This window comes from Ailuropoda melanoleuca, chromosome 15, assembly GCF_002007445.2.
Source record: "Ailuropoda melanoleuca isolate Jingjing chromosome 15, ASM200744v2, whole genome shotgun sequence".
Lineage (NCBI taxonomy): Eukaryota > Metazoa > Chordata > Mammalia > Carnivora > Ursidae > Ailuropoda > Ailuropoda melanoleuca.
In genome coordinates this window covers 49821607-49848306 of record NC_048232.1, presented here as the reverse complement: position 1 = coordinate 49848306, position 26700 = coordinate 49821607, and the positions used below count along the sequence as shown (strand labels likewise).

The following is a 26700-nucleotide window of genomic DNA, read 5'->3' as shown; positions in this document are numbered from 1 at the left end:
CGTGGTTATACCCCATTATACTCTCCACCAGTAGTGAATAGATTTCCAGTTGCTGCACATTCTCATCTATACTTGGAAGGTAGTATCCCTTTAATTTTAGCCATTTTGATGGTGATATAGGTTTCTGTATCATTGAGGCAGAGGGGGGAATAGTAGGAAGATAATTTACTACCTAGAATCACTAACAAGCAAACTTGGTAAAAAGTCATGATCTGACACTGCTCTGCATTATTAATAGTCAATAATGTGTTATAGGCTTCAGATTTTTGTCTGTAAATACCACTTTAAAAAAATATAGGAGTAATTTTAAAGTAATTTTGAATCCCCACACATGGTAGAAAATAATTCATTAATATTAAGAATTACTTTTACAGGGGTGCCTGGGTGGCTCAGTTGGTTAAGCATCTGCCTTCAGCTCAGGTCATGATCCCAGGGTTCTGGGATCAAGCCCCAAATCAGTCTCCCTGCTTGGTAGGGAGCCTGCTTCTCCTTCTCCCTCTGCCACTCCCCCTGCTTGTGCTTGCTCGCTCACTTTCTGTCAAATAAATAAAATCTTTAAAAAAAAAATTATCTCTCCCTCACCACCTGCCCCCCACCCCCTGTGCGCAGGCTCTCTCTCTCTCTCAAATAAATAAATCTTAAAAAAGAATTACTTAATTATAAAATGTTACTACTCTGAATAAGTATTTTAGAATTTTTTAAACTGAATTAAGTAACTTTGGTTTGCTTTATACTAAAGTCTAAAATTGTCTAAAATTTTGGTAGGTTATTTAAAATTTAACGTTGCATTTATGAAATAGTTTTGTTTCCCCCTAGTATTGGGATTGAGTGATCCTCCTTACCAGAGTTGGGGGGTGGGGAGAGATACCTTCTTCATATTACAGAAAACAATTCAATAAAATCTCTGGATTAGGAAATTGGAATGGATTTGTTTTTAGCTAATATAAGCCAAACAGAGAAAAATGGTATAATTAATATGTTAGAAGTGGTTTTTAAATGTTTTAGGCACTGGTGCTACTGATGATTTTTTAAGTGCTGCTTAATGATTAATCATGTATATATTTTTAATACAGGCTTTTATTGGACTTAGAACAAATAATTATAAGGAAGAGTTCATAATACTTGCCCTCAAAAGTAGAAGGAACATCTTTAAATTGAGTACTGCTCCTTTTATACATGCACACAAATTTCAGTATTAACATTTCTCTAATTGTACTCCTAATTAACAGTCTGTTAATTGCTTTTGGCATAGCGTTAATGTTAATGTGTTACATGATTGCAGGGATCTATGCATGTTCATCCCAGTGCATTCATGTATTTTAGATGCATCGTTTTAGAATTTGTATACAATAGTCAGTGCCTATGATCATCTTAAGAGTCAACATGAATGGAATGTATACAATGTGGAAAATACTATGCTAGATGCTTTCTAATGGATCCTCTTTTAATTCTCACAATGCACATTGTTAGTTTTTTTTTTAAGTCTGTCCCTCAGTCTAGATTTATTTTCTCTAGTCTTTTATCACCAATTCTAGAATTGTTTCCTATTTGGCAAGAGGTGTTAAAAGTATGCTGGGTTGGTTCTTTCAGTTGGAATTCTTCATGAGAAAAGAGCTCACTAGAGGGGCACCGACCAACCCTTGGTTTCCGCTCAGGTCTTGATCTCAGGGTCCTGAGATTGCCTGTGTAAGCCTTAATTTGTTCTGTATTACGTATGATCCCTTAGAAATCTTTTAAACTGTAACAGTGTAACACTGTATGTTTAGGGGCGCCTGGGTGGCACAGCGGTTAGGCGTCTGCCTTTGGCTCAGGGCGTGATCCTGGCGTTGTGGGATCGAGCCCCACATCAGGCTCCTCTGCTGGAAGCCTGCTGCTTCCTCTCCCACTCCCCCTGCTTGTGTTCCCTCTCTCGCTGGCTGTCTCTATCTCTGTCGAATAAATAAATAAAATCTTTAAAAAAAAAAAAAACACACACTGTATGTTTAGTCTAGGCTTTTTGTACCAGTATACATCAAATATAACGTATATTTGAAATTGGATGACTTACATGCATTTGCTTCTTAATGTCTGTATACTATATAGTAATACTGAAATAATAACAATGTTTTTTAAAGGTTTTGAAAGAGGAAAGGAAGACATTTCTCAAAATAAAGATGAATCTTCACTTTCTATGTCAAAGAGCAAGGTAAGCATGTGTTGTCCCCACATACATGACTATGGCATTTTTCTAATATCTAAGAAGAAGAACTAACAAAATTCTGTCAGATTTTTATGGGATGTTTTTATGTTGGTATATCTAAATCATGCAGTATATATGAAAAAAGGAAAGTTCCCCTGGGTTAATGTCGGTCCTGTTGGTTACTTGGAAATACAGCCTATTTTAACCAGTGTGTTCTCTCCAGAATTATATTTTTTCTGATATGTCTGCTATTGTAGTACTTCTCAGACTAAGAGTTCCATTCAGAGAAGTTCTCAGGATTTATTGTTTGTTTTTAAGTCTTAAGAGTTTTGAGTTTATTTGAATGACAATCAAAATACATACATTTTACTGTTAAAGGCCAAAGGTCTCTTGCAGTAATAGCCTGCAATTGAAAGACATGTTCTTAGAATAAGATACAGTTTCCTAAATTAGTAATTCTCAAATTGGAATACTTGTACATATTTTTACTGTTGAGAACTTTTTCTTTAAGAGTATATATTCAAATGTAAGAAACATGTAATACATTGGTTTTCCTATGGGTTTATAATTCACTAGATTTGCTATAATTTGTTGAGGATTTGCCTTCTGACTGTTCTTTCAGGTCAGGTTCAATAGAAGAAGCTTTTGTTTGTGGAATCAAACTTCAGTGACTGTCAGAAAATCTGTTTCTTAAGCTAGTAAATTCTCTGCAGTTCTCAGCTACTGAGAGCTACTACCCATTATTTTTTCTGCCACAGCTACTAGTCTCTAGCTGTCCTTATGGTAGCAGTTGTGGCATTCCACTGTGGGAAAGAAACCATTATGTGATGAAACATCTCTTTCTTAGCAAAACAGAAGTTGGGCATATGTGTGATGAACAGAACATGAAAAACCCTACATTTTTGTTTCCATTCATGGCAATGGTTGAGAAGAGTCCATGCTTTTTTTTAATGTATAATTTTACCAAATTTTATCCACACTTTTCGAGTATTCATTACTTAAATATCTATAATATGTGTAAAAGTACTTAGGATAGTTTAATAGTACCTTGTGTGTATGTATGTATATATACGTGTGTGTGTATATATATATATGCATATATATATATATATAAAACATACAAGTAAGAAATTCCTTGATCATTTTATGAGATGTGTAATTAAAGAGAAAATCATTGATCTTGAGTCTTTAATAGCTAGAAATATAATGAAATTTATAGAACTTTTTAAAAACCCATTTTCAAGGAGTTAATACCAGAATTGGTGAACATGTGGTAGTACAGTAATCCTACTCAGAAGTCCAAATACTTAACCCCCACATTTATATATCACAGCCACCAATAAGTAGTCTCTAAATTGGAGGGAGGGTAAGTGGGACAGCAGGGAGCCTGAAAAGAAAATTTACATACCTTAATGAAACAGGGTGGATTAATGAAAAGAAAAAAATAGGCTTTAGAACTGTGCCTTTAATAGCACCAATCATATTTGACTCTTTAAATTTAAATTAACTAAAATCAAATGAAATTAGAAGTTTAGTTCCTCGGGGCGCCTGGGTGGCGCAGTCATTGAGGTGTCTGCCTTCAGCTCAGGGCGTGATCCCAGCGTTCTGGGATCGAGCCCCATATCAGGCTCCTCCTCTGGGAGCCTGCTTCTTCCTCTCCCACTCCACCTGCTTGTGTTCCCTCTCTCACTGGCTGTCTCTGTCTCTGTCAAATAAGTAAATAAAATCTTTAAAAATAAAAAAGTTTAGTTCCTCTGTTATACTAGCCACATCTCAAGTACTCAGTAGCCACATATGGCATTTTTATCATTCAGAAAGTTCTGGACAGCACTACTTTAAAGTAAAAAAAAAAGCAAGTTTGGGTCTTGATTCATATACATTACTTGTGACTTCTTAGATACTAATTACAGTGATATTAATAGCTGTTTTGTATTAAGAGCTTACTATGTGTCGCCTTAACCCTCCTAACAATACTAGAAGGAGGTAGGGGCACCTGGGTGGCACAGCGGTTAAGCGTCTGCCTTCGGCTCAGGGCGTGATCCCGGCGTTATGGGATCGAGCCCCACATCAGGCTCCTCTGCTATGAGCCTGCTTCTTCCTCTCCCACTCCCCCTGCTTGTGTTCCCTCTCTCGCTGGCTATCTCTATCTCTGTCAAATAAATAAATAAATAAAATCTTTAAAAAAAAAATACTAGAAGGAGGTAGGTATTATTGGCTCCATTTTCTAAGTGAACAAACTGAAGCTTAGAGAAATTAAATCAGGGTCAGAGTGGTGGGATTCAAAATGGCTTCAGTTTTCTTATCTGTACAAAGGAGATAAGATTCACATCCCAGATTGTGATACTGCAAGTGCCTAACAGAGTAGTAGGTATTTGAGAATTCATCTTCTTTCGTTGAATAAGAATTACAGTGAGGGAACCTGGCTGGCTCAGTTGGTCGAGCATGTGACTCTTGATCTTGGGGTCATGAGTTCAGGCCCCACATTGGACACAGTGCTTATTTTAAAAACGGGGGTGGGGCGGGGATTACAGTGAATGAGTGGGATTCTTAACATGGTAACTAGTGTTAGTTACCTGTTAGTAGTTAACAGTAATAGTTAGTAGTTAGTAGTAACTACTAACAGTAGTGTTAGTAGTTAAATACTGATATTTTCCAACAGTTGAAACCTATTGATTTTATCTTAACTTAGATTTAATCCTTGTTTATTCTGTTAGCTTAAGAGATGCATAGTCACGTTTATCTTTAAATATTCTAACACATAACCCACTCTTGTTTTTCACAACAATCCTAAAATTTATACATTTATCATTAAACCACATTCTCATGGAATTCTGAACATTTTAACCCTACTTACATAACTTCAGGAAACAAAGTTTTGTTATTCCTTCTGTAATCATTGTGCATAACTGAGACCATCATAATTTTAACTTTATATTTTTCTGAATTTGATGCAAAAAGTATTAATACTGCCATTTTGGTCATAGGATTTGGGATTATTTCTTAAAATACATGATTAACACCAGTAAGCACAATGGAATATACTTCCCCCCCCATTTTTAAAAAATAAAGGCAGTTTCTATTTCTCATGCATCCTATAAATGAGTGAATTGGAAAGTCAGTTAATCAAATCCATCCCATCTTGCTGTTAGCATTTTAAATGAATTTTTAGTAGTCCATCCCAACAAAAGGAATTACCAGCATGGGTGCTGTGTCTAGTGGGATAAAAGTAATCCTATTGCAAGGATGGTGGTTTTTGAGCCCAGATCTATTTATTGACTTGATTCTCCAGCTGTACGTAAATCTGCTTTTCTATAGGGATGCTAAATGTCTATCGCTTGCAGTAAAAAATATATTTACCTGGACATTTAAAAAACCCTTCCAAATCAGGATATCTGATCTAGTCATATTAACGTTATTATTATTATTTTCCCTTATATCTGTAGTATTTTATAGTTTTCAAACCAAGAGGAAAGTATTCTTATATGTTAATGTTCCATTTATTTAAAGGTCAGATTTTTGACAGCATAGTCACAAACCTGATAGTCACAAACCTGAAACACAATATATACCAAGTAGTATGTTAAACACATCATGCACACTACCTCATTTAATCCTCAAAGCAACCCTACAAATTAATAGGAGTAACCTCATTTTACAGACAAAGAAACTAAGACTGAAAGAGATTGAATGACCTTCAAAGTCATACAGCCCATAAGAGGAAAGTAATTACAGGGGGGGAAATGAAAAGAAGGAAGGAAAAAGAAAACATAACATACTGAGCGTTCTAAGGCCATTTAATGAAGAAACAAACAGTACTATACATTAAACCCTGTGGTCATCATTAAGATAGTGTTCAGTAAGGTTATAAAAGAAGGACAAGTTAGTTTAGTAAAATATTTCCAACAAAAATAGCTTGAATTTTGGTGTTTAAAAGGAGACCTGTAGATTCAGAAAACTTAGGTGTAATGTATTGAAAAAGCTTGTAGAACTTGGTCAGTGGATTCCCCACTCTCCCGCCCCCCGCCCCAAACTGGCTACACACAATGGCAAAGATTCCTTGAAATGTGTGTTCTCTAAAATTTACTAAGCTCAAGTGACCCTCTTCTGCCCTTCTGGTGCCTTGTATACTAGAATCTTTTAGGAATCACCAAGCCAGATCTTGTCAGGGAAACATATTTCCTGTTGATAAATCTTAAATTTGAGTCTGGCTAAAATTGTGTGAATAGTTTTAGAAGGTGAGAAATCATTACAGTGAAATGGCTAAGAGCATGAGACTGGGAATTAGGTAGACCAGGTTACAAATCCAAGCTCATCTACGTACTGGCTTTGTGACTTTGGGAAGTTATTTTTTCATTGGTTAGTCTTGGTTTTCTTAATAGCAAAAGAGAGATACTATTACTATCTCATAGGGTTGCTTGGAGGATTAAATGAGGTAGTGCACATTGAAGTGTTTAGAAAAGTACTTGGTAAAGAATAAGCAGCCATTAATTTCCATTAGCATTTATTCTTCATTTATTAGTGTCTAAGTATAATACACATTCTCCTATTAAGCTGTGAGAAATAGAAATCATCCTATTCTTCTGACAATAGTTGTGCCATCTTTAGGTTTTTGGGGGCAAGGAGAACACAGAGACCGTTTGGCTTGAGCAACTTTGTAAAATTGTTTTGGTTATCACAATCAGTGCCATTGCCATGAGAGTAAGTAGTATGATGTTTCAAGCGCAGTTCTTAAAGGAGTGACCTTAACAAGAATTTAATTGGGTTAATCCCCACCTTCTGCATTGAGCATAGTTTGTAGTTCCCTTCTATCTAGTGCAACCAGTTATTGTCATCATCACCATAATAACCCATATTTTTTACCAAGTAGCAGAGGTGTTTTTTCAGAGAGATAAAAGAAATGAGTTGCAAATGCTAGTTTAATTTTCATTTTATTAATTCATCAGATATTTAGTGAGCCCTTTCTTTTCCCCAGGTGATAGCTGGGTTTCACTGGTGAATAAGTATGGTCCCTGCCTCCATGGTTCTTCAAATTGAGCGAGGGAGTTTTGTTATCTGTAACAAACCCAAAGTTTTGTTATCTGTAATCACACCTAGTGCTTTGCAGGTCTAGCCATTCAGCATTTGAAAGCCACCATTTGGATTAAACCCCATATACTTTCTTGGCACCAGAGTCATGCTAAGAACTTTAAATACCTTCTCCTATGTCTAACAATAGATAAAACAATAGATAAAAATGAAAATCATAGGACATGGGACACTAAACGTGTTTAATTTTATTGTCCAAGATTTATAGAAGCAGTTTTCACATTTATGTTCTTTTACTCTGGTGAAAGCATGTAGGCTCTTCAAAAGAGTGCTGGATTAGGAGACCTAGATTCCAATCCCTGTGATATGATTGTTAGTTTAGAAAATCAACCTCCAGAGCCTCCCTTTCATGATTTGTAAAATGGAGATAAAACCACTTGTTATGTCTATTTTTAAGGTTCTTTTTTTTTTTTTTTAAGATTTATTTATTTGAGAGAGGGAGAGAGAGTGTGAGTGCACCTATGGGGAGGGGCAGAGGGAAAGAAATGAACTCCACTAAGTGTAGACCCCAATGTGGGGCTCGATCTCACACCCTGAGATCATAAGCTGAGCCAAAATCAAGAGTCAGACGCTTAACTGACTGAGCCACCCAGGTGCCTCTATTTGTCAAGGTTCTTATGAAGATCAAATAAAAATAAGTATAAGCAAAGTCTGGAAACCAGTTTAAGGCAATAATACTTTAGGGTCACTGGATAGGTAGGAAGAAGTAGATGCTAGAAATATTGGTTTTTAAGCACTACAAATTAGATAGTATTTTAATACTAATTTCTGAAGATATACATATTTCTTTCTATTGGAGAAGTAGCAATAGGGCAATGTGTGCAGTAACTTGCTAGAATGTACATAGTTTGGTTTATTTGGAATATTTTAACTGTTAAAAATTACATTGCTTTGGATACTTTTAAGAATAAATCATTGCATGTGTTTCTTAGAAATATTCTGGAAAACAATGCAAACATTTACAAATGATCTTATTTAACCTCACATTGTAGATTAATTTATTGATTAGGGGTTTTTTTTTTTTAAGTTTGGTTTTTTTTTTAATTTTTTTTTTAGTAATCTCTACATCCAACGTAAGGCTTGAAGTCATGACCCCAAGATCAAGAATTGCATCTGAGCCAGACAGATACCCCTGATTACTGTTTATTTTGTGCTTTTGTGGGTTTAACATGGATTAGCTTTTAAACTAAAGGTATCTATATAGGGAAACCTGGCATTTGAAAATTTATTTTTGCCTAAATCACAGCAATAAATGGGAAGAATTCACAAACATAGCTTTAACATTAATTTGTATATGCTGTATGTGTAGAATAAGTGAAGATTTTAATTATTATTTCTCTTTTGTTCATTTCTACGTGATTTCAGTCTGAATCTAAACTTTACAATGGCTCGGAGAAAGATAGTTCTGCTTCAAGCAAGCTGACAAAAAAAGAATCTCTCAAGGTTAGTTTCCACAGTTATTTCATAAATAACATTATGCTTTGCATGTACTTTTGTAAGTAGGCTAACAAGGTAAATATGTGTCTCCTGAAGAAAAATAATATCCAGAGAGGCACACATAAAGAATGTTAATATTTGTATGGCACACTGGAGTCAACTAAAGAGGCTGCTTGATTACTGTCCAGTGCTGTCTCAGGCCTCAACTGGCCATTTCTTTGGCTGAGGACTGGATAGTTCTGCACAGTTGTACCTAGTTAGGCACATCACTGTGTTGTAGAACGTGTAATGGGAAACTCTGGTGCTTTTTGAAATTCAGGTTTACTAACCGCAGGGTCATGGGGTGAATTTGGCCCACAGGTAGATATATTTGTTTGATTTATACAATGTTTTAAAAATTTGAGGTAACAAATACAAGTTCAGCTTTCCAACCTCTCTTTAAGAATTATGCACTTTGGGCTTGCCTTCCAGAATGGCCACAGATCCTGGATCTTAAGAAACACATCCTTTCTAATTGACTCTGATCCCTGCATGGTCTATTTTACCCCTTTTTTCTTATATCTGATCCTGTATGCATTTGCATTTGCAATCCCATATTAAATCTACTGTTATTCAGATATGCATATTAATAGAGACCAAAAGTCTGAAGCTTTTTGGCTGTAGAATTATTTAAATTTTGTTAGGTGTATGTAGTCTTTTTGTCATTAAATGCAACTAGGAAGGTTTTATAACTAAAAGAAACGTATCACTGGTAGTTTATCACCACTCTTCTCCCATCCATATAATAACAACAAAATAATAACAAGACTATATTAATCCACTGCAGCCTTCCCAGATTATCTCATAGGTAACTTATGAAGGTAAAACTGTGATATTTTGAATGAATTAATATCATTTTATGATTTCTTAAGTATTTATATCTTAGTATCAGGAAAGAGCAAAATTGCCAGTTGCAAACAAATGCAGCATTCTTTGTAATATGAAAAAGCTGATAACAGTGGATTTCCATCAGTAAGAAAACTTAAGAAAAATTATAGAAGCAGTAATAGCATGGGTGGTTAAGAGCATGTCTTTTAGAGCCAGTCTGCCTTTGATGAATCGTGCCTCCATGACTTACTAGCTGTGTGATCCTTGGCAAGTTTACTCTTCGTGCCTCAGTTTTCTCATCTGTAAAAGAAGGATAATAATTGTCTTTCTGGGGCTATTGTGAAGATTAAATGAGGTAGTACTGGTAAAGTGCTTAGAACAGGAACTGGTATGCAGAATATGTCCCGTAAACGTTAACTCTTACTGTTTTATTCATACTGAGATGCTTACTAATTAAATGAGTGAGGTAGGCATGCAAATTCTCCAAAATATATTGAATGGGAGAACCCGTTTTAAAAAAAATATGTTTAAAAAAACAAAACCACAAAAGCTATATATTTCTATAGGTTGTATACATAGAAAAAGCCTAAAAGGATAGTGTTTTCCAAAAGTGTTAATAGTGGTCAATTCTGGGGATTGGAATAGGGTAGGGTATAATAAAGACAGCTTTTAGCTTTATTTGTGTTGTTTGAAATTCATACCATGAGATTGGATACATGTAGTATTATGTAATTTTAAAAAAGGTAAAATTCTTCAAAAAGATACAGCGAACTAGTGATCAGAAAAACTAGATTCTAACCTCTAAAAACTCCTACGAGCTCTTTAAAAAGAAGTTCTTTTATCCTAAGAGGCTTAGAATCTTATAGTCTACATATTATAGACCTCAAAAATTTGGAAAGAAATTGCCCATTTCTAATGAATTTTTAATTTTTCTATTATTTCTGTAAAATAGGTGCAAAAGAAAAATTACCGAGAAGAAAAGAAAAGAGCCACAAAGGAGTTACTAAGTACAATCACAGATCCTTCTGTTATTGTTATGGCTGATTGGTTGAAGGTCAGTTTGTATTGAAGTTTAAATTCAAATTGCTGGATGTTTACCTACTGAAATAGGAAAGCCCAGAGTGCACCTGAAGCCTTCAAGACAGAAACAACTCCTGGGATGATTGTTTTTCACTGGTAACCTATTAATTGTATCCCAGAGGTTCTATGTTCCAGTCTTAATGGGGAGAAGGAAACTTAATGTTGTCTGTCTTGAAATAAATCAAATACGGATAGCAGTTCTTTTTGAAAGAATTTTTTGGTTTGTGTATATTATGTAGTCTAAAGAAATATTTTGCTGTTCAAACTATCTTATTGAGAAGATATGAAACAAAGTTAATATAAAAATCATCATTTGGAAAGGATTAATTTCCAGAAAAACATGCTGTTTCCATACCTTATTTTGGCCTCTGGTTATTTCCACTTACTTTCATTTCCTTTTTTATCGTCCCCCACTATCCTCTTTCTCATTCTTATCTGAAGAATATTTAGTAGGAATCTCTCAGACTAATGCTAAGTTTAAGAATGATCTCCCAGGAAATTTTAGTACCTGGCATTAATCTAAAAATCACCCCAGCCCTGAGCATTTTCCACTCTCCCAAAAAGTTGGTACAACCTCCAACGTAAAATCCTTAGGAGATCTTTTGTAGAAATTCTCTCACTAAAATGGGAGCCTAATGAAAGTTTCCTTATTAGTTCAGGTGTACTAGGGTCTTCTTCAGTGTTGTGCAGAAAACACATTCTGACTTACTTTGACTCTACTTAAAAGTCTTTAAGCTTCACATCTCACTTGGGTTTTTCAGAACTAAACTTCCTCTTGTCTTCTGACATTGGATTCCTGCAACTAATCCCCTAAAAGTCCCCAGCACATCCCCTGGCTGACTTTCTAAATCATATCTTCATTCTGATATTTGCCATCCATGTTCTATTGTCATATGTCCCAGATCCAGAATGTTATCTTAAGATGACTCTTCCTTTTGCTTTTCTTGTTTTTCCATTTCTTTTATATTAAACAGATACTTTTCTCAAAGATTTTCTCTTTTCTTCATTGCTGGCCCCAAACTCCCCCTTACTGTTTTTTTTTTTTTAATTTACACTTACTGTGGTATGCCTGTTTCAGGGGCTATGGAGTCCGATATTTATTTCATAATTCATAAAAGTGCATTGAGAGAGCAGATGTTTTACAGGAAATAAAGTGAAGAAAATTCCTAGTTTTTATTCTAAATATATTAACGTTCTTTTCAGTGTTGTGAATTCAGTAACTTGCATAGAAACATTTTTAAAGGATGACAGAAATAGAAATTGATAGGAAAAAACAGTTATAGACCTGTTATTGACATAACATTAAGTCCTGGGACGAGGAACATTTTGGGACTAGAGGGAGAGATTCAGGTAACTGTCTTTTAAAATTCCCCCAAGAACTTAAATGGCACACTTTATCTAATTACTAAGAACAAGGTAACTTAGAGAAGGTAATTTTAGGGGTTGGAAGAGAGTTCTCCCCTCTTCCTACCACTCAATGAATGTTTAGGGAATGCCTGATGTTTGTGCTAGCAGTGATTTCAGCACTGTTGATGTAGTGGTAGGGGGGAAGAATCTTAAAAGGTGGAATTATCTTGGGATCCCTGGATGGCTCAGTCGGTTAAGCAGCTTCCTTGGGCTCAGGTCATGATCCCAGGGTCCTGGGATCAAGTTCCACCGCGGGCTTTCTGCTCAGCAGGGAGCCTTCTTCTGCCTGTGCCTGCTGCTCCCCCTGCTTGTTTTCTCTCTCTCTGACAAATAAATAAATAAAAATCTTTTAAAAAGGTGGAATTTTCTTATACTCCCACAAATAAAATTATGGTAGTTGCTAAGAAGAGGAGAATCTCGGTACTAGGAAAGTATATTTTAATGGCTCCTGAGCTGGCCAGGAGGGTTAGGAAAACCATTCTACTTGGCACATTATTTTGCAACTGTTGACGTAGTCTCTGGCTAGACTTTAAGTTCCTCAGAGGCAAGAACCATGGTATTTTTACCTTTGTGTGCAGTGCTTACCGTCTAGTAGCTGGAAAAAAAAATCTACTGAATTTAAAATGTGTATTTTGTGGAAATTTTAGATTAAAACATCCTGTTTGCCATTACTGAGTTTTTATATTGTGGAGCAAAAAGAGAGTTTTTTTCCTAAATAAACTTGTCTTTCTGTAGATTCGTGGAACTCTAAAGAGCTGGACCAAGTTGTGGTGTGTTTTGAAACCCGGAGTGCTACTGATTTATAAAACCCAAAAAAATGGTCAGTGGGTAGGAACAGTCCTTCTGAATGCCTGTGAAATCATTGAACGTCCATCAAAAAAGGATGGCTTTTGTTTCAAACTTTTTCATCCTTTGGAACAGTCTATTTGGGCAGTGAAGGTAAGTAAGCACTTGTTACGTAGGTAAAAGGTAAAGATTACCTGTGAGTTTCAGAATGGAGATAAAAATCAATTAATCTAATGATTTCTGACCTCTGCCAGGACTTCCAAATTTGCTTCTGTTTTCAAGTGCATTAGTCCTCTTTTTGTCTCTACCTACAATGAACTGTGAACCAGAAGGCTTTGTTTACCTTTAAGATCTAAATTTAAAATTTTTGCAGGAAATTTCTCAAATTTTCATTGTACCTTATAATGTCTTCTCTGTGGCGATTCAGTTTGTACTGTTTTTTTTTTATTGCAATTACTAACTTTGCTTTGTAATAGTGTATCATATTTATAGGGAGTGTTTTTGTTTCTATCAAAATTATAAGATCCCCTAGAACAGAGCTGCCATTTATTTTTGTGGTCTTTCCTGTAGTGATGTAAATATGTGACAAAAAGGGTATAAATAGCTGTCATGTGTACTCTTGAGATTCAGCATTCTTTGAAGATGGAGCTTTGTTTTAAAACTAAAAAGTATTACCATGGTCACTCTTGTGTGTAAAAGCAGAAACTTAGGAAAATAGTAATGCTGCAGGACACCTGGGTGGCTCAGTCTGTTAAGCGTCTGCCTTCTGCTCAGGTCATGATCCCAAGGTCCTGGGATCGAGCCCCATATCAGGCTCCTTGCTCAGCAGGGAGCCCACTTCTCCCTCTGCCTGCCCTTCTCCCTGCTTGTGCTCTCTTTCTCTCTCTGTCAAATAAATAAATAAAATCATAAAAAATAAAAGAAAATAGGAATGCCGTATTTGATTAACTACCAAGGAGTTCTACAGACATTAGACATGCACTACATGCTAATGGAATAAGTGGATTTAGTTTAAATTTTTACAAAGCAATCATTATTTTAGTTTCTCAGAAGGTCAGTTATACATGCATAAAGGGTATAGAGGTTCTTCTTTAAGGGAAGCCACCTAACTGAGACCTAGGATTAAACAAAAGTTACTCAGCTTTTAAATATTTTTTGGTATTGCTTAATTAGGCAATATACATACACCTATAAAATACCTGGACTTTTAACCTTCATTTCAGTAACCTATAGTCATAGCAAAAGTAGATTTAGGATTAGAGAATTAGTTCCATTCTGGGATTAGGCACTTCCCACAGGGAAAGAATTTAACCCAAAGAACCTCTGTTAATTATATATCATGTGATTCTCAAGTGAAAAAAACAACTTTAAAACATTTTCTGGGGGCGCCTGGGTGGCACAGCGGTTAAAGCGTCTGCCTTCGGCTTAGGGTGTGATCCCGGCGTTATGGGATCGAGCCCAACAATCAGGCTCCTCCGCCATGAGCCTGCTTCTTCCTCTCCCACTCCACCTGATTGTGTTCCCTTTCTCGCTGGCTGTCTCTATCTCTATCAAATAAATAAATAAAATCTTAAAAAAATAAAATAAAATAAAACGTTTTCTGTATAGTATTTATTCTTTACTACTATTAGGAATTGTAAGAATTATAATGAATTTTTAAATTATTAAAAAAGATTTTTAATGTCAAATTTATTGAATTCCCAGTATTGTTGGGAGGGAGGGAAATTTGTCCAATTAGATGATTTTCAGAACATTCTCCACAAGCAAAATATGCTTAGGACATTATTTAAACAGCTTTAGAGTATCTATGATAAGGTAAAAGTAGAATTTATCAGTTCTTAACTTTGTATCTGGGACTCTTGAGCACTTTATGTGGACTCTTTTAAAAATTCTCATACCTTTAAGGAGGTTATAATTTTCCCTATTACCCAGATAAAGAAATCGAGGCCTACAGAAGTTACTTAAGTAATTTTTCTAGCACAGAACCAAGCTCGAAACCCAAGCAGTCTGACTAGATCCTACTCTATGCTGGTTATAGGAACTGGCCCATAAATTATAAAGCTATTTGAAAATACCCAAGTGATACTACAGGATTTGTTAAAATTATATTGACTTTTACTGCTTTTTCATGTTGAGTCTATATCTTCTTTATGTTTATGCTTCTCAAATTCATTTTATTTTTTGATCTTACAACTTAAAAGTAGGCTTTGTCTGTCAAAATTATACTATTAGTTCTGTCCTCAGATTTTCTTTCCAGGGAAGAACTGGGTTCACCTAAATTTAGCCTTGGTGATACTAATTACTATAGAGTTCTTGGTGTTGTATACTCCTAAAACAAATAACCCTGGCCAACAACAATGGCAAAATTCCTCTTTCTTTCTCGAAAAGTAAAATGAGCTTTTTTCATTGGTATTTTATAACAAGTATTTTATGACCATTTATCAATGGTTGTAAAATAGAGATTTTCCCTAGACCTAGTCAAAATTCATTTCTCTTTTTCTTGTAAATTATATTTCCAGCTTTTTTTTTTTTAGGTCTCTAGAAATTTAATATTATTTATCTTAGTAGTATCTGTGGGATGGAAATTTCTCTATTAAATTAAAATTTGGTCTAATATAATTAAGTGCAGGTTTCTCTTTACTACGTGAACAATAAGTAGAGATGTTTAATAATAGCTATAAATTGTTCAGTTTTCTTGTAAGGAGGTATATTTTTTGGAAGAGGAAAACTTTTATTAATACTTACCATCTGCTTGCTTAAGAAGCATGAGATTAAAGCTTGTTTGCTTTTAGATTTTAATCCATGCTTATGTTAGATTGTTACAGGTAATAGTGGATAATATGAAGTTGAGATTTCATAATACTTACGTTATACCATTTATTTTATTTTATTTTATGTTAAGGGTCCAAAAGGTGAAGCAGTTGGATCTATAACTCAGCCCTTACCTAGCAGTTACCTGATCATCCGAGCTACTTCAGAGTCAGATGGTAAATATAGATTTTGATGGATTTGATTTTGGTCCTCATTTTTAAGGGTTTATTTTATATGCCACTGTGTATTTTCCTTTGGGGAAAATCTCTTTAGTATGGTATTTGCAGCAAAGGTATTGTAATCATAAATTGCTTTTGATACTAAAATATCATTAACTTTGTAGACAGGGAAATCTGATAGGAAGGAAGCATTGTAAAATGAAGTGACAAATTGGCAGCCTAAAGTTTTCTTTTTCATCCTCCGTTGACATATTAACACCTTCTGACTTGGTGTTCTTTGTGGTAATTCATTAAGTTTTATAATTTTAGAGGTACATTTAATATACTATTTGTATTTTATTATAAAAATTAACATTTGTGGGCTGCCTGGGTGGCTCAGTTGGCTGAGCATCCATCCAACTGTTGGTTTCAGCTTCACTGGGAGATCAAGCCCCATGTCAGGTTCCCCACTCAGCAGGGAGTCTGTTTACCTTCTGCCCCTCCTCCCTGCTCTCGCACATGCGCTTTCTCTCAAATAAGTAAACCTTTTTTTTAAAAAAAAATTAACATTTAGGGGCGCCTACGTGGCTCAGTTGGTTGAGCGTCTGCCTTTGGCTTAGGTCCTGGTCTCAGGGTCCTGGGATAGAGCCCCACATCAGGCTCCCTGCTCAGCAGGGAGTCTGCTTCTCCCTCTCCCTCTGCCTGCCACTCGGCCTGCTTGTACTCGCTTTCTGTCAAATAAATAAAATATTTTTAAAATTAACATTTATAACACATATACACTGTTTTGAGTTTTTTTATATAAGAGATTGAAGCAATCTGGAGAAAGCAAAACTTACTTATGTGAAAGCAAACCTAACTTTAAAACCTTAATAATTGGGGGCACCTGGGTGGTGCAGTCGTTAAGCGTCTGCCTTCAGCTCAGGGCACGATCCCAGTGTTCTGGGATCGAGCCCCACATCAGGCTCCTCTGCTGGCAGCCTGCATCTTCCTCTCCCACTCCCCCTGCTTGTGTTCCCTCTCTCGCTGGCTGTGTCTCTGTCAAATAAATAAATAAAATCTTTAGAAAAAATTAAAAAATTTTTAAAAAACCTTAATAATTGATAATGGATTTCTTCCTCACTTTTATGTTTTATAATTTAGCTTAGCCTAGCAAATCTTATAACCTTTCAAAGTTTACTTTTACCTGATGATTATTTTTAAAATTAAAATACCATAGGCACAAGCTTACATTATGAAAGTGTTTTACTTAACTGATATTTACGGCAGACATTGAAACGTACATATACATTTTTAAGAGCAACTAACAGGTTTTGTTTTGTTGGGTTTTTTTTTTGTTTTTTTTGCTAATACAGTTCTAAATTTTCATTTAAAAAATAAAGTTATTAGTGTTTCTACTAATATGACAGTTCATGACAATACTGTATAGGCATTTCCATAACTCAGAAATTTCATACATATAAGTAGACTGGATGGTAAACCTGGGGATAGACCTTTAACAACAACAGAACATCATTTTAATAAATTTGTTTATAGTAGAAACATAATGTCTTCAGTATATTTTATGTTCCTTCTTTGGTAGTTGCGAATTGTACTACCTGTTACTGTTCTAAGATTTTAAAAATAAAGTACATTTATTTTAGATTAGGTGTACTTTCTAATGCATCCTATATGCTATTTTACCAATGGTTTCTAGATGCTTTGTAAAAAGCACTTGTTAAACTGAAAAATTGCATTAAAAAAATCCTTGCAAGACTTTATATTCAAATTAACTTTGACAGTTCTCAAAGAAATAATAGTATGCTTAAAGGTTAACGGCGTTAAATTAAGATGGCTGCTGGCTTTTACAGTTTCTTGAACTACACTGCTTACAAATCTGTGTTCCTCTAGGAAGGTGCTGGATGGATGCTTTGGAGTTGGCTTTGAAATGTTCTAGTCTTCTTAAACGTACAATGATCAGGGAAGGAAAGGAACATGACCTGAGCATTTCATCAGAGAGTACACATGTGACTTTGTATGGCTTATTACGTGCTAACAATCTCCACAGTGGTGACAACTTTCAGTGAGTAGCTACTGTCACTAATTTTTATAAGGGATTATGTTGTTCACTAGGTTAGTTGGTGGGCCTAGAATTTTTGTAGTGTATCTAAACTTGAACTTGGCTGTTTTCTTCCTATTTTATGGCCTCAGGCCTGGTTTGAGATCTGTTTAGTTGCTGTTACAAGGTATAGAAAGTTATTTCCTTGATTTCAGCTAATGTGAATTAATTGTTCTTTCCCAAATATATACCTTGTCTTTGTACATGGTGTTCCCTCCATTAAGAATGTTTCCTGGTCCTCTTTGCTCTTTTCTCCTGTTATAATAATGTTCTTCAAGACCAGTCTCAAATATTATATCAAGTGCAAAGCCTTTCCTGCTTCATGACAGTAAGACGTAATCTGTTCTATTGCTGTTCTTTAACACTTTTCAATTTTTTTGGTAGTGGCACTTACTCTACATGGTATTTGTGGAATTCTCCCGTTACTATATTGTAAGTGTTTCAGGTTGGAACTGTATCCTGTTTGTGGTTTTATCCTCTGAAATATTCATTGTAGTTAATACTAAAAAAAATATTTCCCTAGGGAAACTAACAAATACTTTGTTTGAGGTTCACATCACTTGTTGCTTTGTAGGAAGAATTTTAGATTTCCCTTCTCCTCCCTTGTCCCATTACTCAACTTCTGCTCTGAAACTACTTATTCCCATCAGCATTGAGGTTACTTTCCTCAAAGTTAAGAATGAATGTTTGGAGGGGCCTCTTCCCAAGATTTTTCCCTCGAAGCTCCTCAGCTGTAAATAGTCCATTGTTTTTATTGAATCCTAAGTAATTTTGAAGTGCTATTATTTTGCAGTCTTAAAACTTCTTCTGCTTCACATATTTATTCATTTAAAGTTTTTGAGCCTCTTTTCTGTATAAGACATTATACATACTTTTCTGTATTATTCACTGCATTATAAATAGAAAGATCAGATATGATCCTAAATTTGAATCCAATACAACAGTTTACTAGCTCTGTGATCCTAAAGAGACATTTTATTTTGTTTTGTTCGAAACCTATAAAATGCCAGGCAACTATAAATAATAGGAAGATAAGAATGACATAAACAACCAAAGGGGAGGGATGCTTTAGGGTAATACAGGATCAGGAGAATTTAAAGGATGGAAAGATAACATTCAGCTAGGGAATCAGGAAACAGATTTTTACAAAGGTAAAATCAACATAGGAATGTGTTCATTTGACTATATGACAGAACATGAGCTAAGAGCTGATGATGCAGAGATAAGGGGAATGGAGGCCTACCTTTGTCTGCTTGGATGTAAGGGACAGGGAGTGGGTGAAGTTAAAGATTACAAGTTTTAAGGCTGAGTGACTAGTAAGACAATGGTAAAATTTTTAAAAAGGACCATGTTGGGAAATGATGATTTATTAAATATTGGACATGTTGAGGATGCATTTGTCCCAGGACATATAGATGATATCAGCCAAGCATTTAAAAACATGGGCCTGAAGCTTATTCATGCATGGGTTTGAAAATCAAATAGAAATGATGGTGAAGGCTTGAAATTGGCAAGCTTGCCAAAAGAAAGAGAGGATAGAGATAATAAGAGGACCAAGGAAGATTAAAATATCTTAAGGATGGAAGGAAATCAGGAATCAGAGAGCTCAAAGAGTCAAACCATAGTTAGGGCAACCTGAGCACTAAGACCATTTCAAGGAAATTAATCATCAAAATCGCAGAGAAGTCACAGAAGATGAAGATTAGACAAGGCCATTGGATTTGTCAACTAAGCCATCATTAGTGACCTTTAAGGGAACAGATTCAGTGGATTCAGGGGAGTGAAAACCAGATCATGAGAGGCTAAGAAGAGAAGATGGTAAGAAAACAGGGACAGAATTTGAGACTACATTTTTAAAATACATGATTATAAAGGGAAAGAAAGAAAATAAGTACTATTAAAATGAATTTCTGTTAGAAATTCTTTGGTTAGGGGAGTCTGGGTGCCTCTGTCGATTAAGCGTGCAGCTCTTGATTTCAGCTCAGATGGTGATCTCAGAGTTGTGGGATCCAGCCCTATGTCTGGTTCTGTACTCAGAACAGAGTCTGCTTGAGATTCTCTCTCCCTCCCTCTGCCCCTGCCCCCACTCACACACTCCCTCTCTATTTGTTTATTTATGTATATATGTATGTATGTATGTATTTAAAAGATTCTTTGGTTAAAATCCAAACAAATGAATATTTTGGAAAAAAAAATTTTTACACCTTTTTTTTATTCTGGAAGTGAGGGTTTTTGTGTTTTTTGTTTTTTTTGTTTTTTTAAGATTTTATTTATTTATTTGACAGAGAGAGAGAGCATGCACAAGCAGGGAGGTTTTTTTAAATTCCTTTTTGTACAGATTATTAACCCTAATCGCCATAAGTAAGAATAGGGTTGGGGTACAGTAACTTAATCAATTATAGGCAATAGGTTTATTTCCATAAACTGAAATTTCCATTTGCAATTCTTCTTGAACTTTTTTCTCAAGATAAGCCTATGAGTCAAGTATTAGAGAGGATTACTTTAATATTTTCACTTACTTTGTGTGACTTTGGAGAGACCTTTACAGGGGGAAACCCATAATTCATTTGAGCTCACTTGAGAATCTGATGGTCTTGACTTGAAGTTTTTCTTTAGACCAGAAGTGATAGCGAGGTTGATTCAAGTGATGATGTTTATAAAACAAAACAAAACAAAAATCTAACAAGGGGAAGTCTAAAATTTTGCTTTTGGAAGCTTTTACAGCTTTTAAAGAGGCAAAGAACTCAGAATGTCTTCTTTAAATATTTCCCAGGTTTTTATTTAATTTCTCTGTGCCTTTATTTACTAATCTATAAAGTGAGAATAGTAATATTACTTACAGTGTTATTTTTGAGTGTTAACTGAGTAAAACTGAGTAAATCACAGAACAGTGCCTGACACTTAAAGTCTCAATAAGTGTTATATTTCATTCTGATTTACAAATTAAATATTCTTAATCTCCTTTATTCTTCCTCCTAATCTTTCCCTCAAGGTTAAATGATAGTGAAATTGAACGACAGCATTTTAAGGACCAAGATATGTATTCTGATAAATCTGATAAAGAAAATGACCAAGAGCATGATGATTCTGATAATGAGGTGATGGGGAAAAGTGAAGAAAGTGACACAGATACATCAGAAAGGCAAGATGACTCTTACATAGAACCTGAGCCCATTGAGCCTTTAAAGGAGACTACCTACACTGAACAGAGCCATGAAGAACTTGGAGAGGTAAAAGTCTAATTTTCAGATATTCTGATTTTCTAATTCTTAGGAATTTCCAAGTGAAATTGAAGATATTTCTTTGACCTATTGCTTATTTTCCTGAAAGAGAATATTTGTATGATACCTATTTTATTTTTAAAGTCACATACATATGAAATGGATTAGAATTTATAAACAGTTAAATACGTATACTCACACAAGTACCAATACATTCTGTTAAAGTTTACATTCTCTTAAGTTTGTTTTTGAAATAGGATAGTACTGCTTGATGTCGTTGCCAGGTACAATGTAAATTACAAGGATACATGAGCTTATAACTTTCTTGTTATGGCTAGTGCATAGAAATAAATATAGTATAAAATAATAGCATGTAATGTTTTTTGTAATGAATTCTTCGTATATATCCTTCACTTTGATGCCTATTAACAATTACTCTTTTTAACGTAAGTTTTATAGCTATAGACTTATTATCTTATGAGTTATTTCCACTCATTAAGAATGCTTGAAATAGTTCTGTAGCGTATTTGGATTTCAACATCAGCTGTCTTACCTATATACCTAATATGTCTGAAATAAATATGATATTTCAGCATTTTTTGTTAATTACTAAAGGCAGGTGAGGCTTCTCAAACAGAAACTGTGTCTGAAGAAAACAAAAGCCTTATCTGGACACTGCTGAAACAAGTCCGTCCTGGCATGGACCTGTCCCGGGTGGTTCTGCCTACATTTATTTTGGAACCTCGTTCTTTCCTGGATAAACTTTCAGATTACTACTACCATGCAGATTTCCTATCTGAGTAAGTAAATTCTCATTTTTTAAAATGAAAGACACTTTATAGTTTTAAAAGATTTTTCAGAAGTCTAAATACAGTGGTTAGGCCTTTCTAAAATCAGGCTCTAATGAGATATCACTCTTCACTCTCTTCACCATTTCTACAGTTGACCTAAATAAGAGTATTTAATAGTTTGCTATAATGTTTCCATTTATGAAGTTGAGTTGAGAGATCACAAGCTCGAGGAAGACAAGGAGTCTACCCCTGCTGACAGCACTGCTTTCTCAGGCTCTTTGACCTGTTCACTGACCTAACATAGGGAGAGGTGGTTGGCATTTCTTGTGCACCACCGCGCTCCTCCCCCCGCCCCCGGTCCACTAAGCTCTTGTTCAGGTCCCATCTGGGGCTTATACTCTTGTTTATATGTATCCTGTCTGTATGCTTGTGAGGCACGTGCAGGTTACCACAGCCAGGCCAGTTGCTGGCTTATGACATAAATCCCCACTTCCATCTTTGCTTTTCTTCCTGCCAGCTGATCCTGGATGTAATTCTGAGGAAGGCATGCATAAAGGAGGTGGAGAAGGAGCTGCCCATCTCTTTCCCAGCAGTTTCTTGGAGAACCAGTAAAAGACAGCAACTTTATGCATACCTTTCCAAGTTTTGCTTACTGCCCCCATTCCAGCTATTTGAGACACTGTTTTCTAAGATACTGAGTTCTGGTATTATGACCGGATTTTTAGATTCTGCATCTATATCTGTATTCAGTTTAGTAATTACATTATTAGTCTATTAGTTGCCTACTGAACATTGCAAAAGAAATAAATAAATAAGCTGAATCAAAAGATAATTGAGAAACTAGGAGATTTTGGCAAAATAAGGCATACCCAAAGTGTTAATCTCCCTAAAATAAAAAGGGCTCTTAGAAATTTAATGAAATGATCAGCAACCTCATAGAAAAAGAAGTGGAAGAAATGACCAGGTGGTTCAAAATTGAATAGAAACAGTCCTTAAATATGTAAATCTCACTCAAAATAAGAAAACTGCAGATTCAAATTATTAGCTATTATTTTTTATCCATCACAGTGACCAAAATCCCAAAGCTTTTATACCCCAATTCTGCTTTACATCTTATTATCGTTCTTTTATCTGTCTAGAAATTCATTTCTCTCAGAATATGAGGCAGGTTCCTGTGAATCTCACAGTAAGATCTTCTTGAGAGATGCCCATTTTCCCAAATTGTTCTGGCTACACATACTGTTGCCAAGGCTTTGTGGGGCAACAGGCACTTGTATGCTGCTGCTGCTGCGTGATACAAGCTAGCACAGTGCTTTTGAAGGGAATCTGGCAATATTTACCAGAATTATAGATCCATTCAGTCCTTTGATCCAGTAATCCTGCTTCTGGTAATAACTCCTACAGATATATATCTGCATATTCAAAATGACATATATGCAAGATTGTTGTAGCACAGCTTGTAATAGTAAAAGATTAGATAACCCAGGTATTCAGCCATAGTTGACTGGTGGTTAAATAATGTATGATACATTTACACATAAGAAGTCTATAACCTGATTTGGAGGGATCTTTAGGATTATGTATGTGTGGAAAAATCAAGGTCCAAAAAAAATGTCTGTGGTTTGCCAACTTTTCTTTGTGCATAAGTGTTCCAGCTGCATAATTTTGCTTTTTTATACTTAAAGAAAACTATTTATTAAAAAAAAACTTTAAAAAATTGCCTATATGGAGAGATGGGACAATAGCAAGACATGTATACTTCTTCATATTGCTATGAGTTTTGAACCACGTATATGTAAAATATAAAATACAATTGCATAGCAAGAGAATTTAAACCACAATAGGAGGAGTACAGTCAGACAGTTGTTACTCCCAATAAGGGCAAGTTTTTGATCAGCACTGTTGTCAGTAAGCCTAAGCCCGGTCTCTTCCATTTCACACTTTTTCAGAAATCACTAGGGGTGCCTGGGTAGCTCAGTCGGTTAAGCGTCTGACAGGTCATGATGTCAGGGTTGTGAGATTGAGCCCCACAAGATGGAGCCCTGAGTCAGACTGGGCCTGGGGCCTGCTTAAGTTCTTTCTCTCCCTCTCCCCACCACCCCCCACCCCAGCATGCATCGTGCACTCTTTCTCTCTCTCAGAAAAAAATCACTACACTGAACTTTCAGACATGCTTGAGGGAAATAATAGTTAAAGAATAATTCTTATAATTATTGTTCATATATATATATGTTATATATGTATGAAAACTCGATAGAATTCACTTCTGATGTACACGGTCAATGTTCTATAGTGTTTATAGCAACAGCAAAAAGCCAAGGGGGTAGCTGAGTCATGGCTTCTAAAAATTTCTTCTTTATTTAATTTAATTTAATTTTATTTTATTTATTTGGGAGAGAGAGTGAGAGAGAGCACGAGCAGGGTGAGGGGCAGAGGGAGAAGCAGACTCCCTGCTAAGCAGGGAGCCCCATATGGGGCTCAATCCCAGAACTCCAGGACCATGACCTGAGCCAAAGGCAGACACCCAACCAGCTGAGCCACCCAGACACCCCTATAAATTTCTTCTTTAAAGTGAAAATTGTTCTTTGTTTATCTGCTACATTGATGGAATTTATTCACTGGAAAATCACTTGGTAGCACATAGGATTAAAGGCTAAGAATAGATTAAATCGTTTTTGATTGACTTAAATTATCTTAAAACTTCCATATTTGTGATTTGAAGCTTCTGTATTTTGTACTAGGAACTAAAAAGCATACAATCCTGTTCTTAAGGGAGCATTTTTCATGGGAGAGGTTAATACCAGCCTGTTGTCCTCCCTTCATGGAGGATGGCACTCACCAGTTATTGTTGATCTCCTCTAACGTCGGCGACTGAGAATAGACTAAATCAAGTGGACACGATCTTTCTCTGATATAGGGAACTGAAGACCTCTATTGAAATTGTTAATGAGGCTGCTTGGCCCCATCATTGCAAATGCTAGGAATTATGCAATCTTTGAATCTCAAAATGTGTTTGGTTTTTTTTGTTTTTTTTCTTTTCCGATCATAATTTCTTACAGAACTCTTAGCAATATCTAGGGCTCTAAGAACCCCACTTAAAAAAAACCTTGGTTTGGAGAATTTCCGAAAACTATTTGAGCAAAGACCTGGGCGGTATATCAAACAATAGGAAAAATGGGGAGAAAAACAACCAGATTAAGAAAAATTATTCTTACAGATTGATTTACATGGTTGTTTTGCCATCTATTTTAAATATGACTTAGGTTTTCCAGTAATATCTCATACTCAGTTGTTTACTTGATAAATACAAGGGAGAATTTGTGATACATTTTGTTTTATAGGGCTGCTCTTGAAGAAAATCCTTATTTCCGTTTGAAGAAAGTAGTGAAATGGTATTTATCAGGATTCTATAAAAAGCCAAAGGTAATGTTTATATTTTACTTTCCTTAACCTTATATGAGTTCTTTATTTTTTATGTTATCTTTAGTTTATTTATTGATAAGCATTACAGGACCTCTTTGAGTAAGCAGAATTGCAAATTACTTAATCATTTAGACCTATATTGTGCATTGAAGTGATTTCATTTTATTTCATGTCTCTACTGTGAAATTTTATAAGGATAGCTCCCAGATGACACAACTAAATCCATTTTGACTGGTTTAAACTATTTTGAATCTTCCAGATTTGTATTTTGAAACTTGTATCTTTTTTTTACCAGGGACTGAAGAAACCTTACAATCCTATACTTGGTGAGACTTTCCGTTGTTTGTGGATTCATCCCAGAACAAACAGCAAAACTTTTTATATTGCTGAACAGGTATTAGAAGTGCATGTTACAGAAACAAAACTGGTTCGGAAGTTATTGGAATATTTTAATAAAAAATATTAACTCAGTAAATTCACTGTTGATTAACATTTCTTATTAGTGAATATTTGGTAAGCATTTAACCTTTTAGTACTGAATACTACTAAATATCATATTTATAAGTATTACTGTTTACAGTCATGGAATCCTGTGACCAAAAATAAATATTTTTCCTGTGTCTCCCCCCACACACACCACGGATTTTGTTTCCTTTATGACCAAAATTGTCCAGTGGTTTCTGAGTTCCTAAATCAGATTTACACCCACTCGTCTGCCATTCAAGGTCTTCCATATCTTTCTAAATCAATCTCAAATTAGATGCCTTTCTTAATCTTCTATCGTAATCAGACCTCTGCATTCATAATTAGGTAACCTGATATTGCTCTTTTTTGCCTCATTATTTTACAGTTTAATTCTCCCATTCCAATATTTCTTCTCAGCTATTCTCCATCTAAACCATCCCTGACCTGCTCCCCTTTCATGATCAAGGTGACTGCATCTCCCAGTGATTTCTCCCTTCTCATACTTCTGTATTATTTTTGTGATTATCCATAAGCTATTATTTTAACACACTGTTTAACTGTTTACAGGATATTTATTTCCTAATTGAATTGTCAGCTCCTTGAAGGAATTCCCTTCCTGTAAATTTCTCTTTCTGTTGTACACATAGTAGGCAGTCAAATATATTTCTTAGTTTTAATCTTTCATTAATTTAGACTTACATGCATTTATATTCATGATTCTCAGTCTTTTCCCCTCATCCTCCTTTTCCCCCTGATCCTGAGGAATATGACATTTTTTTCTCAATTACAATGACTCATTACTATAATAATTCTCACCTAGAGTGTAAGAAGGATGAGGAGACTATGTGTCATTTGAAAAACCTTTCTCTTCCCCAGAGATTTTGATATACCT

The 26700-nt window shown here is 35.2% G+C and overlaps 1 protein-coding gene and 1 non-coding gene across 10 annotated transcripts in view; both read left to right on the top strand.

Annotated features, from left to right (window-relative positions):
• OSBPL8 (oxysterol binding protein like 8) overlaps window positions 1–26700 on the top strand; it is a 159715-nt gene that overhangs the window by 110341 nt on the left and 22674 nt on the right. For all 9 annotated transcript variants that reach the window (XM_011226764.3, XM_034644535.1, XM_002920648.4 and 6 more), the window contains 10 exons: window positions 2115–2185; window positions 8630–8707; window positions 10521–10622; window positions 12791–12994; window positions 15744–15828; window positions 17701–17872; window positions 20901–21138; window positions 21745–21929; window positions 25262–25343; window positions 25639–25737. In XM_011226764.3, the coding sequence (XP_011225066.1) occupies window positions 2115–2185; window positions 8630–8707; window positions 10521–10622; window positions 12791–12994; window positions 15744–15828; window positions 17701–17872; window positions 20901–21138; window positions 21745–21929; window positions 25262–25343; window positions 25639–25737 (1316 nt within the window). The remainder of the gene's footprint in view (window positions 1–2114; window positions 2186–8629; window positions 8708–10520; window positions 10623–12790; window positions 12995–15743; window positions 15829–17700; window positions 17873–20900; window positions 21139–21744; window positions 21930–25261; window positions 25344–25638; window positions 25738–26700) is intronic.
• Window positions 2930–3062, top strand: LOC117796513. Its single transcript, XR_004621072.1, has one exon. It is a non-coding gene; the product is annotated as a small nucleolar RNA SNORA41 (small nucleolar RNA).